Below are 13,672 nucleotides of genomic sequence, written 5' to 3' on the forward strand. Positions count from 1 at the left end.
TGGGACAAGGCCTAATGCATGTTATGCTCAATAATGAGTTAAGTTACTGTAACTCTCACTGGTAAAGTCACATACCAGTTTCTAGGTCATGCCACAATGAACACAAAGAGAGGCCATAGCATCGAGAGTGATCTCCAGTAGAAACACCTGCCTTGTACCCACTAAATGCCAGACACCATGCTGAGCCCTTCTCTGCATTCTCCTGAACCCTTGCCATGGCACGACAACACAGACCCCATCCTGTCCATTTACTGAGGGGATTAGTAGCTTGCCCAAGCGACCACATCAAGACTGACACCAGAGTCCGTGCTTGGGAACTTCCTTGATGACAATCTAACTTTCCCCTTAAGCGCAATGAAGAAGAAAACTATTGATGTGCCCAGGGTCCCCTGCAGAGCCTGTACCCCACCTTCAGCCTGTTTGATGCTGGCTTCTATGACCCTGGGTGGAAGGTTTACAGGGGGACTATCAGTCAGTGGTCTACTTCATCCCTGTTTCTTGAATGAGCCAGGCTTGGAAATGTTCAACGGATTTGGGAGATACAATAGAGAGTTGAGACACCTCTGTCATCTATTCCTTAATACCTGTGGACCCCCACTGCTAACTCTGATTGAGCTTTTGATCTATGAAAGCAGACAAGGATGGTGTATGCACAAAAGTCCCCTATATTTGGAAGCAAGGTATATTTGAAGACTTTTTCTACTTCTACGTATTCCTGAACCTCCACAGTTTAGGTCCATGGTATGGCAGAAACATGAACATATAATTCCCAATTTTTCCAAAGAGTCAGGCTGGATGCTTGATGAAACTGAGGAGCTCGAACTCAGTGATCAAGATTAGCAGGTTGTATTCTAAATTCTTGGACCTAAGTTATTACAGCAAAAGCACATATGCTTCTTGCAAGTTTCCCTGCTGCTAAAATCAAGGATTCCAGCTTCTGTTTGGGTTCAAAAGAATAAACTGCTTCACTAGGTAAGAATTCTAGGAAATTCCTCTAGTTACACTACATGACAAAGAACACTCCACCAGAATCTTGTGCTTTGGGGGTGAGGAGAGTTAAAAGGTATACTTTAGTTCTCCTATTTCTCAGTATTAAACTAAAGAGTTAGTTCTTTAAATGTCCTGTAGTTTTGCTATTTAAAGCCTGTCTTCTCATTTTTTCCCTTCTCTTTTCTTTCTTTTTTTTGAGAAGGGCTATCTGACTTCCAAAGATACAAGGAACAGAAGTGCCAAAGTTGAAGCTTCTCTTTCTTTTTTGCCTTGTGTTCGTCAAGAATAGAACACCCTAGGCTTGAAGATGATGCCATGGCTCTAATTTAGCTATAAGAATGTCTTCAGGGAGCTGGTTGAACAACTGGGATTCTTTCTTGCCAAATAGATAGCTTATAAAGGTCACTTGAGAATTTGGACTCAGGGACTTGGCTGGATTTCTTTACCAGATGCCACATATTTGTTTACTCATCTCTTATCAAACTTGGTAGCAATTCCTAAAGTCTCTGGAGGACCCATGTTCAGTGACTTTGTGTGACACATTTAACTCCAAACACTCTCTTTTAGTGTGACATAAGCTTCCTATTTTACCTCTTAACTAAGTATCATCTTCTCTAGTAAACTCTACAGATATAGCAAATTTACACCAGTATGTTTCATCTAGGATTCATTCTTACAGTTCTTATTTGGATACTAAAGCCCAAGGTTTTATTTAGGTCCTCATCAACTATTAGTACAAGCTGAATTGACTAGCTATGTTAACTATTTTTATTTCAGTGGAAATATCTAGTTACTTCATATTTTTCAACTCTTAAGGTGGCTTTCTGTCCTTGGCTACTTACTGAGGGTAGGGCAAGGTAAAAGAAGGAAATACTTTACACTCTTTGAAGGTTGGAGAGTGGGACCTAGAACTTGAACATAGTAGGAACTGGAATCTAAGAGAAGATGCTAGAGAATAATGCTGGATTTTATTCTTGAAAACTATGGCTTTGGGCCTTGATGTTAATTAATACTATACAGTCCTTGTAATGGGAGAACACGCTGCTATCTTCAGGCTTCCTAGGTAGGAATTTTGTATTGCTCCAATTAAAAAAAGAAATAGGTGGGTTTTATATCATAGCAGGGTCAAAGTCCCAGTCAACCAAATGGCCTTCAGGGTTGAGATACGATGAACGCTAACCTACTTATCACGCGGGCACTCCAGATACCCTGTGTCAGCAGACCACATCCTGTTTAGGGTAATGACTTTCTGAAGAGGGAGCAACAGATGTCCAACACAGAGTCCTTCCTTCACAGCTATAGCCTCTTCCTTCTATATGCCAGACTTGTATACATCCCCACCCCCAACACACTCACAAAAGCCCACGCCTATTGTTTCACTTTCATCCATTTGACCAAAATCACAACAGGGTATCTATGAAACAATATGGCAGAAACAACTTCATCTAAGATCGTTGGTCTCCACCTGAGCCACAAGCAACTTGTCAACTGCCTTACTTATATTCCATGTGCAAGTAGCGTAGGAGTCATCCACCCATCCATTTAGCTACTCAGTACATCTCTTCATCCTCTAGCTCCTGCATTGGTCAGTGTGTCCCAAGAGGAATCACATCTACAGCAGACTCTCCACCTCCCTTTGGAATTACAGCATCTTCCCAGGGCTCCAAACCTCACGTCTTCCCTTGTTTGCTCACATCCTGAGACTTTAGAAAAAGGCAGTAATCTGACGGAAAACTTATTTAAAGCCCTGTGCTTCTATTTGTTCTGCCCAAACTCCTTATCTGTTCTTCAAACTAAAAATTTCAGACATTGTCCACAGAAGGATCTTCTGCCAGCCAGACTGCAAAATGAGAAGACAGGTTCTCCATGAAGTCCCATTGGAACAATGGTTTTCAAACTGTAGTTGACATCAGAATCACCTGAAGGGCTTGTGAAAACACATTCCTGGACCCCACCCCCCAAGTTTCTCACTCAGCAGATCTGGGAAGGGGCCTTTTTAACAAGTTCACAGGGGATGGAGAGGTTAACCCTACTGAGAACCACTGCCTTAGAGTGTTCAAGAATGGCACTACCTGTTACCTCTCTACCTCTCTTCATGGTAGATGGTGTAGACTTATAAAAGATGGACACGCTTTGCTCAAGGACAAGCTCAAGGACAAGAAGGCACTTGTCCTGGAGCTACATATAATGACAGAACATGGAAAACAGAGACTTAAGTATGAAGAAGCAGAATTGCTAGAAATCTTAGCATAGGTTTCTAGATCAGGAAACAAATTAGTCAGAAAAGGAACTTGCCTCTAAACAAGAGGAATTCTAGGTACAGGCTAAGCTAGCTTCTTTGACAAAATAAATATTTCGGGAGTGAATATTAAGTGGTACCTTGTTCTTTCAGTACTTGGTTGTAAGAGAAACGAGCCAATTTACAGGCCTGGTTACACAACATCAAGATCTGTATCATCTAGCTCGTATATTTAGTTAGAATGCTTGATACTACTCAGGCCGCTGATAGAAGTTTATCCTAGAGGAATAGGCACAAACCATGGTTAATCTGCTTGGTTTAATTGTTTTAGCACTTGAAAAAAAATGTACAGTAGTTTGAACACTCAGTCTTTGCAAACCTCCACTGAGGTCAAAGATTTCATTCATACGTACAAAATTAGTTTACAAATTTTTTGGCAATTTCATCTTAGTAACCCGTTTTATCCTATTGCCATTGTCCCAACCATTGAAAAAGTTTACAATAATTTACATAGAAATATTTTCAAAGTGCTTAAGAATAGTGATTGTTCTCTGGGATATTTACAGATGGCCTATACAATGTATGTACAGATGGTATACACTATAGCACAAGTGAGGGTCCTTGCTGGAGTATGGCTTTCTAGGGAAAGTGCATATTTGGCCAGATGTGGCAATACTGTCTAGAAACTCAGGGGTTAGATATTTGGTAACCACATCCAAAGCTGAAGTAGAATGTGGACAGGAATATTTACAAAAGTAATATAAAAACGGTCAAGTATATAAGCTTGATCCACGTAAAGATATCTTGATGTTCTTCCAGACTGGAGGAAGAAAGACTTCAGATTCTGGCTCGGTTACCATTTCGAGGTGGAGGGTTAATGGTTTTAGACCTCAAAGGTCAAGATTCGTCTCTGAAGTCAAGCTAGGTCATCGTCTGTGCTGACAACCGATATCTGTGGAAGAGAAAAAGTACAGGATGAGCGTGGTGATCACTCAGTGGTGGTACTCACTCCAGTCTCTCAAATGGACATTGCTTTTGAGTGTGTCATCCAGAGACCAAAGGGACATGGAAGGAAAGTCAGACCTAAAGCAGTACTGAGTTGTGTGACTGGTGCATTTTCACTTGAATTCAATGGTGTCTACTTGGGAGAGAGAGAAAATAGTGGAGCTGCTGCTGCCATTCCACTGAATGATCGTAAATCCTGGAGAAAAATGGGGAAAAGACACATGCGGGCCATGAATGGACCACCGTTCTTTGTTTCACCAGAGAGCTTGAGAGGGAGCGCTGAGCCCCCCCCCCCCTTTTTTTTTTGTTCAGACTGTTCCCTAAGTGAAGGCCAAATACTGCAGTTGGGTTTCAACTGAAGAACAAGGGACTAGCTCCCCTGCTGAAAGGAAGCTAGCTGCGGTCGGCAGGATAGGCCACTTTCAAGCATTTGGTAATGATGGCTAAAGGAATCTTGCTCAATACGCTGACTTTAAGCCAACTTGCCTGTATAGGATATGTAAACTTTTAAGTGTCCAGGAGACAGATGACTTGACAATTCAAATAGGAGGCCCTTGCTTCATGCTACTATTCACATATAGTTTCTATAACCAAAAATATCTCCAGTAGTGTAGTGATGACCTTAGGTTGACTTACTTGTCATTCTTTCTGGGACAGATGCTTATCAACTGACTGGCATGTGTTCTGACAGGCTAGACTGTCTAATCTCCAGGCGTAGTAGATCTATTTGGTGGCTCTGTGATCCTAATGGCTCTTCCTAGCCCAAGCAGCCATAGCTTGAGTTAGTGGTCTCCTTTCCAGAAAGTCCTACTGCAAGCCAGGGTGTATCAAGACCCAAAGCTGACTTACTGCTGGGTACGTGTGTCCAACAGAAGCACTGTGTCTACCAATGTCTATTGACAGGTCCTCTTCAGTAGTCTTCAAGTACACAGGATTGTCAAAGTTCATGCTTTTCATGTTCTTGTGCTGCCAATTCCGCCACATCAAGTAGCCACCTCCTGCTGCCATTGCTAAGAGCACTGAGAAAAAGTGAGAAGGTGACTAAGCAGGGTCTAGTCTCAAAACATACAAAAAGAGGTCATGTTCAGGAACCCATTGAGACTTGACGTTATTAAAAATTTCATGTTGTGGGAAGCTAGCATAACTAGATGTTAGACTATAAATTGGCCAGGAGCTTGAAACAAGTTCAGATCAGTGATCAAGTATTATTCTGTGGACTGGTGTTAAGCTCAGCACATCCATTTGGGCAAGTGGAGAGTTCTGGGCCCCAGCGCAGGCCAACTGAATGAAAATTTTAGAGTTTTCTGGAGAGCTTTTCAAGTGGTCCCCCAGGTGTGTTTGCTAAGTTTGGACTTCAGTGTTCCAGGACAAAGTGACCATTATAGCACACACAAGGACTTAGAATCCCCACACCCAGTAATTGCTCTACAGGTTCTTCCCCCTGAGTCTGAGGATTCTTACCTGTTGCTAATTTACCCTCTACAAGTCCTACAACCCCTCAAGAAAGCATTTAAGCATTTGCATGTCTCCTCTGTATGAAGCATTCTACACCTTTCCAAGGGGAAGAAAACGGTGCCCTTTACCTAAAGGAATGTATTTAGCCAGACTAAAACCCCTGAGGTAGAGCGCAATCGGCACCTTTCATGTAACAGTTGAGTGTGTATCACTGCCGCTCACAGTGCCAAGGATACCATCAAAGGGAAAGGTATGGACTCAACTCAGTGTACCAGGCTGGCGAGGGAGCGAACATAATCAGGGTCACGAGTACCGTGACGGTGGGAGGGGTGTCTCTAGATGCATTCGAAATGCCCATTTGGTGGGCATCTAACAAGTTTATCCAGATGTGTGGGGAAGGTACTTACAGAGAGGAAGGATGGCCCAGGCAGCTGAGGTGCCTTTTGGGGGGACAGTGGCCTCTGATACTGCTGTGGTCACATTGATCCCTACAGAAGAATGAAAGGAATCCATTTAGACGGATGTGAATTCAGACTGAGAAACGGACCCATCGGGCGGAGCACCTCATGCCCTGGCATCCATCACTGTGGGTCAGTACCTACTACACTGCACACCAGGCACAACTAGTCTAGAAAGATTGGAAAGTCACACACTCGAATAGCTATTTCACTAAGAGTTGTCTAGTAGACACCTTCATAAGTCGGGTCAGGTGAAGAATTGCAGGCTTTCAGGCTTTGGAGCTGAAATGTAGGTTATCAGCGAGGGGAAGAACTAGTGGTTACAGGGTCTGCATGAATTATTGAAGCAATAAATAAAAAGAGTGTGGCTGTTAGTCGAGATTCATAGTGCACAGTACTGGGCCCAGTACCTCTAGGAACTAGTCCACTAGTTGGTGCAATTTCTGTTGTGTGGATACCTTTTGTCTCACTGTAAGTCACAGGAGTTGCAGAACCTGAATTATAAAGACCAAGAACCTGGTTAAGGCCAAGGTTCCAGAGCGGCTAGCTGTTTCATCCAGACAAACCCATAGAAAGGTTGTTTTAACCCCACGGGAAATGGACAAGCCACAGCAGAGCTAAGTTGTGTGGCCAGAGCTGAAAGGAAGTCTTCACGCAAAACCAGAGACACACGAGACTTGGGCCAGAACAGTCAACATTTGTGATCTGACAATTCAAAAAGATGCACATTCACATTTAGCCCTTTCGGTACCGTCCTGGAAGTTACCAGAAATGCTCTCGAGAACAGAGTATCAGACATACTAGTCTTACTGTCAGATTGCCTTGCAATTACTTTCTCAGTAAACCAAGCTAGTTCCTGCAGGGACTCCGTATTAAGCTGATAAAAACCTCACAATAGGAGCTCCTTGCTCACAACGTGAGAATTTAATTTGCCACTCAATCAAAAGCTAAGAACAGAAGACAAAAATCAAGGTGGGTGTAAGTGTGAGTTGAGGACGGTGTCACCCTCTGGGGCCATAAGGTTTCCTGTAACTGTGGCCTGTCTCTCTGGAGGAAAACATTAAGACTTTAATTATCTGCAAGTTGGCTAGCTCAATGCTGTCGCGGGATTAATTGGGACACATCAGGATAGTCCCGTTCACACTGTGGTCACCTATAGACTCACCCACTGCGGCAAGGAGTGAGAAGTCAGTTGTGAAGGCATGACATGAGCAACCTGGCATGCACTGGTAGCAGATACACCCTCAGATCTCTTCCAAGAATCGGTTAAAGCAGAATTCTGAACATCCGGGCTAGTTTTACGGCTAGTGCCTTATTCTGCCACCTGTTGTTGGGTCCTGCTGGTGGTTAAAAAGTCAAAAGCCTTACTGTGGCACTCCCGGCCGTTCTCCTCCAGATTGTGCCCACTGGGACAGGAACAGGTGTATTTTGGAGAGTGATCATTAATTTGTGGCGCTGGCAGGCACAGGTATTCACAGCCTCCGTTCGGCATGTCTTCTTCACACCAGTTTTTACCTATTCAGAGATAAAGGTCCCTTAAAAGAGTACTGTGGTGCCTGCTATTCCTAAAGCTCCATTCTAGATGCTGGAGACCTGAGTCTTTGTTCCCAGGGAGGTTACACTTGTCTCCTCTGTCCAACCTTCCAGTTCAATATGATGAAGAAGAAATACAAGGACAGGCAGTATGCTCTAAGGCTACCACAGATGCAAAGAAAGTTCTTGAAAGTGGCATACGGATTATGCCTGGAACAGACGGGTGGTGAGGAAGCAGGTGGGGGCAGGAGGCACCCACTACAGGCCCAAAGCTTAGAGTGAAGACTCAGGGGAAGCAGATGAGCATGTCCTCCTTGGTCTTCACTCTGCCTTACAGAACCCAGCGAGAGGGAGGTTGAAGGGTTTCATTTAGATAGAAAGAGTCAAATATTTTGAGTAGGAGCTGGTGTGACCAGATAGATGTGTCTGAGGATCTACATAGAAGCTATGTCACAATGGGGAGGTAGGAAAAGTTGGTGGCATAAAAGCTACTTTGGAGGATAGTGCAAGAGTCTTAGTACAAGGGACTGAAGGCCGGGAGGTATGGAAAAGCCTGGAACAAAAGCCTGAATGCTGAGGGTGGGAAAGGAAGGGAAGAGCTGAAGTTCGGAAAGCTCTTTCACTAGGAGGTCGGAAATGAAAACAAAACAAAACACCATGTTTGACGTGTTTGAGGCAGGGGACTGGAGGGGAAAGTTCCATTTTAGAGCAAGTTGAGTTGTTAAAGAGCCACTGATAACCAAGCAGGTCCTACACCATGCTGCTGTCCTTAGAGGGGCCTTCCGGATGGAGGGCGTGCTTGTCTCCGTTACCTGACGGCTGGACGAGTTCATGATAGACAATGATGTCTTGGGCATCGTTCAGGTTGTTGACCAGAGTGGCCAGCTCTGACCCAGTGAATTTATTGGCACCGTAGACTGCTTCATTTTCCCCATCTATCCAGTAGACACGATCCTAAAACAGAACCCTCAAATTAGCAGGAATGCCTAGGATGAAGACAGGTCCATATCTAAGGTCATCGTTGTTTTCTGGCAATTTAACGGCGCAAATTTACTCAACACTGGTCTGGGAGGTTAGACGTTACACTGTTGGAGATGCAAGTTCAGGCTTCTTCAGGTGCTATAGGAAATGAGCGTCGACTTTGTCCCATGCCTGACGTGAAAGCAGTCTCTCGGGTCATGCTCCTCTGCCCATCCCTCCTCGCCCCATTCCTGTTCTCTCCTTTCTCCCCTGAGGCACTCTGGCAAGTCAGAGGTCCACACTTAGAGGCGACACACACATCTCACCTCAAATATGGTCAGCGCGAGAGGATGAGCTAGGAACTCCAGAGACTTGAGGACAATCCTGCGATCTTGGCCATTCAAGTCCACACTGGACAGCATGTGCAACTTGGAGTCAAGCCAGTAGAGACGACTCTTGATGAGGTCTGGGGAGGAAAAGAATTGTCGGCTCATGAGACGCCATCACAGACAGCCCTGGCTTCCACTGAAAATATCCAGGGAATACGATATTCTGTTCTCATGGCTTCTTCTCCAGCATGGGTTCCCAAAGGGGTGCCACAAGCCTTGCGAGGCGGCATGTGGGGTCTGTACCCACACTCACTCTGGGGGATTAAAGGAGGACCTAGGATTCTCAAAGGAGCTGACTTAAGGTATGCTATCCACGTTATGGGAGTGTTAAGAGAGGCGAGCATGTTACTCTCCCCTGATGGGTGAGAGTTCCTAAGGCCCAAGATGCACTGAATTTATGTCCCATATTAGGCCCAAATGGACAGAAAAGCTAGTAACGACAGAGCATCTAATATGTTAAGGCCCCACCATTGGATTTGCATTGCTCAGTTACTCTCATCCAAAATTCCTGCTATCGAAGGAACCATGGGAGCTGTCTGCTGTAGTCCAGAATAAACTACGGAGGGAAGTGAAAGCTGTGGGGACCGTTGGATTGGTGGCCAAGGAAGGAAGGACAGACATACCGAGTGTAATTCCATTAGGCCATTGGATGTCCACTGTCACCAGGGCCCGCCTATCAAATCCATTCATTCCTGCTTTTTCTATTTTAGCTGGTTCTCCCCAGTCTGACCAGTACACAAAGCTGGGAAGAATTAAATGAGAAAGAAGCCTCAGTGGTTTAGAAGGGATAAACTTGTGGTTTGAGATACACATTTAAAGAATGACTAGAAAATAGAGACCAACAGTAACAGGTAACGGTCTAAATTACGTTCCGGGTAAACAAAAGTTAACACTAAGAATCTAGGCTTAGCTCATTATGAACTATATTAATCTATATAAGTGTGATAATTGTATTTCAACCCCAAATCACAGGTTATATATTTCCTTTACAAAAGGCCAATTCTTTCAGAGGAGTGAAAGATAAATATACATTAAGCTTTATCGGAGGGGCTTGGCTGACTGTTCTCGCGAGGATTCCCCAGGGGTCAGGTGTCATTACTAGAGGCTTAGTCAACTTCCTAAGATGCTTTTCTATATTATTTAGCACCGATTTAGGGCAACCTCTTGGTGAAATGTTGCTAGAGAGATCCATTTATTTCAACTGGACTTTCAGACAACTTGGGACATTTAGATGAAAGCTTTGAGGAAATATGGCTACCAAAATCCTCACAGCTCGTGTTTGTACTTAGGTTTGGTCATCCGGAGCTAACCTGACAAAGCATTCAGAAAAACATTAAAAATAACTTGCATTGATGCTGGGTGGCCATAAGGGTTCAGATACAGCTTCTGTGTGTACATCAAGTCAAACATGTTTTCTTAAGGTCAGTCAGCACTCACACTGCCAGGGAGGGCCTGGAAGAGAGCGGACTTACTCAACCGTGATACCACTGACCTCTTGAGCTGGATAATTCTTTGTTGTGGGGAGCTGTAAGTCTTGGGATTTCAGTACTATTTCAGCCAGGAGGAAAGCTCCTGGCATATGCAGATAGCACCCAAAAGGCTAGAAAAAAACAGACTACAAACCCAGACAGTGGGTCCACAGCTATGGAGGCAGGCTCCCGCAAGTCAGAGTTAAACAGGAACTTCCTCTTGGTTCCATCAAGGGTAGCTACGGAAATAGTCTTAGAAGCCACATCAGTCCAGTAGATGGTCTTGTACACCCAATCAACAGCAATGGCCGCAGGATTATAGACATTGTCGATCATTTTAACATGTCTACCAACCTTGTCATCAATTGAGGCACTGAAACAGAATAGGTCACAAGAAATTTAAGAGTCTGACACCATCAGAGCCTGGAGAATGGACTTTCTGTTTACAGAATGGTCAACCCCTTTGTTCAGAAGAAACTCGAGTAACACCAGAGCTCACCACTCAGATGCTTCTTACTGATAGTAATTAATAGTGTCCATTATTTAGCTGCTGGTATGTACTCGATAAGCAAGACTGACACATTTTTAAGTGAAGGTGTTGGCTGCAGGAGCCACCATCTGAGTTTCCAGAGTTCCCCTTAAGAAAACGCTGCCACTACCATTTCTATTGGTAGCCGCTGTGAAAAGTTGTCAATTAACTAGAAAGAAAGGGGTGACAAGAGGAGAAACTAAGATGCCCTTTGTGACAATCCTATAGCTGTTGCCACCTTTTACTTTGTACACAATTGTTAGTCTCCAATGAGGAGCTGATAGTAACTTACTAGTTGAAGAATCAATCAGTGTCCAGATTTAAGAGTCCCAGCTAATTACATGCTAGAGTAGCGCTAGAAACTCCTCCAAACCTTCCCAAAGACCAAGGACTTAGGCTGAGACACTAAGCAGGGAACTGAAGTTACCTGAAGATGGCCTTCTGGCTTAGATCAGCCCAGAACAGTTTCTGAGCAGCTATGTCCGCATCAAGAGCTACAGTGTTTCTTAGCTGTTCAACTAGCTGGATATATTCCTTCCTCTCCAAGCCAATCTTCCGGATGTCTCTTCGATTCGTGAAGATTAGACTTGGCTCTTTGCCTGCAAGATAGCAGTCAGGTTTATTTAGTTTCACCTTAAGAAGGCAAGGTCCTTCTAAGTCACCTCCTCCCAAAGGAGGAGCGCTTAAAAAGTAAAGGCACTACCGAACAGCTGAGGAGTATGCTTGCTGCAGTCCGTGCCCCCGGGGAACTGTAAGCACTTCCCACTGTTCAAGAAGGCAGTCCTGGGTCACAACACTCAACAGTAGGGTGGCTGATCAGCCCTCGGAACAGTTTCTAAGCAGCTGTTGACTAAGTTACTTACTGGGATTGCATTCAAGTTTTGGAAGCAGGGAAGTGACCACACCTGGTAGGTATTCACGGTATCCTATGCAAAAGAAACTGACCAAGGCAGGTGTCTAGGGAAACGCTCTTTTGTTTTAACCTGTGATACCGCACTGGGGAGTTAAGTAGCACTGAGCTCAAGAACAGACAGTCCCGGACTTAGGATGGTTTGACCTAGGATTTTTCACCTTTACGATGGTAAAAAAAAAAAAAAAAAAAAAAAAAAAAAAAAAAAAAAAAAGCAGTTTGCGTCCAGTAGGAACCACGCTTTGAATTTAGAGTTGGGATCTTTTCCCAGGTCAGTGATATGTGCTACCATCCTCTCTTGTGATGTTCTCTCACGATGCTGGGTGGTAGCAGTGAGTCGCAGCTCCTGGTCAGCCCCGTGATCACGAGGATGTGAACAGCCGAAGCGCTGACACCCATCTATGCCCGTACGACTGTTGTGCTTTACACTTTCAGTACGGTACTCGATACGTTGCATGAAACATTCAATACTTCACGGGCTCTTGTTAGATGATGTTGCCCAACTATAAGCTGACGTTAAGAGTTCTGAGCATATTGAAGGCAGGCTTGGCTAAGCCACGATATTTGGTAGATTGGGTATATTAAATGCATTTTTGACTTGGGATATTTTCAACTTACAACGGGTTTATTAGATTGTGACCCCATCATAAGTCGAGGAAGAGCTGTACTACTTTAAATCCATAATTTAGTTGACTCTTGGGGTCCCTGGCTGTACCCTTGGTAAGCATTTACTCCTAAAGGTACCAGAGCAACACCAGTCCAAGTCCATTTACCTACTGCCTTGCAAACGCCAGTGGCAAGATCCATCTGATAGCCCCGACTACATTCACACTTGTAACCGCCTTTTAAGTTGATACAAATTTGGCTGCAGATTCCCGGATTTTGGCATTCATCAATATCTAGGAGGGAAATTAGGATTAGTCTTTTGTGCCTAGATGACTTAGAGCAAGATACTGTCCTTTCCCATCCCCCCCGGGCACAGGGGCTGAGGCTCCCTCCTGGACCCACCTCCACAGATTTTCTTATCTATCAGTTCAAACCCAGCTGCGCAGTCACATTCATAGCCTATAACGAGGTCTTTGCAGATGTGAGAACAGCCACCATTATTAACCAAGCATTCGTTTACATCTGAAAGAAGAAGGGACCAGGGTTACCCCACACCTTATTCCAAATCGATATTTGCCCCGATTAACATTTAAACTCTGGGCTTTTTGCAATAACTTATCTAGTTAGTCTGGTCAAACCCATGACCTTCCTAAGGTCTAATAATCTGTCTTCAGGATACGCATCTCGGAGGATTTGGGGGAAGAGTAAACCCAATCTCCCTGGCAGGTTACCAGCTGGCTAAGTAGTACAGACTCAAGTGTCTCTATTGCTGATCGGTTATCCTTAAGGAGGTAAAGCTATGAACTAGTTTGTCACTGCTCCAACTTCTAAGGCTTAAAAAATGCCACTCTGAAGCCCAGCAACTGAACTGGGTTCCTTAAAAGCAGTGTGAGCAGGCACTGCGCGGGGTGCACACTGCATTAGTTAGGGGCGACGTCATGACCCTTCCCGACTCTGGGCTCAGGCAACCCCTCCACTTACGACATTCCTTCAGGGGCTCGTCACTCCAGTCCCTGCAGTCCTGCTCCTGGTTACATACTTTACCGATATCTATGCACTCCCCACTTCTGCACCTGAACTTGCCAGGGCCCACGCACTGATTGACTGCAAAGAGAAACACAAAGGCGGA

The 13,672-nt window shown here is 44.5% G+C and overlaps 1 protein-coding gene across 2 annotated transcripts in view; it reads right to left on the reverse strand.

The window, feature by feature from the left end:
* Positions 1 to 3,551: 3,551 nt before the first annotated feature.
* Positions 3,552 to 13,672, reverse strand: part of VLDLR (very low density lipoprotein receptor) — a 29,176-nt gene continuing 19,055 nt past the window's right edge. The window contains exons 7-19 of one of the 2 annotated variants that reach the window (XM_088019209.1): positions 13,525 to 13,647; positions 12,946 to 13,065; positions 12,711 to 12,836; positions 11,455 to 11,626; positions 10,653 to 10,871; positions 9,653 to 9,771; positions 8,967 to 9,106; positions 8,493 to 8,634; positions 7,516 to 7,662; positions 6,558 to 6,641; positions 6,097 to 6,177; positions 5,084 to 5,253; positions 3,552 to 4,181 (exon numbers count right to left, since the gene is read on the reverse strand). In XM_088019209.1, coding sequence (XP_087875335.1) covers positions 4,146 to 4,181; positions 5,084 to 5,253; positions 6,097 to 6,177; positions 6,558 to 6,641; positions 7,516 to 7,662; positions 8,493 to 8,634; positions 8,967 to 9,106; positions 9,653 to 9,771; positions 10,653 to 10,871; positions 11,455 to 11,626; positions 12,711 to 12,836; positions 12,946 to 13,065; positions 13,525 to 13,647 — 1,679 coding nt within the window. In that variant the 3' untranslated portion in view covers positions 3,552 to 4,145. The remainder of the gene's footprint in view (positions 4,182 to 5,083; positions 5,254 to 6,096; positions 6,178 to 6,557; positions 6,642 to 7,515; positions 7,663 to 8,492; positions 8,635 to 8,966; positions 9,107 to 9,652; positions 9,772 to 10,652; positions 10,872 to 11,454; positions 11,627 to 12,710; positions 12,837 to 12,945; positions 13,066 to 13,524; positions 13,648 to 13,672) is intronic. The other variant, XM_028117375.2, reaches the window with a different exon arrangement.

The sequence above is a fragment of the Eumetopias jubatus genome, unplaced genomic scaffold (genome assembly GCF_037043125.1).
Source record: "Eumetopias jubatus isolate StellerSeaLion01/CBP00866 unplaced genomic scaffold, mEumJub1_p1.0 scaffold_15, whole genome shotgun sequence".
Taxonomy (NCBI): Eukaryota; Metazoa; Chordata; class Mammalia; order Carnivora; family Otariidae; genus Eumetopias; species Eumetopias jubatus.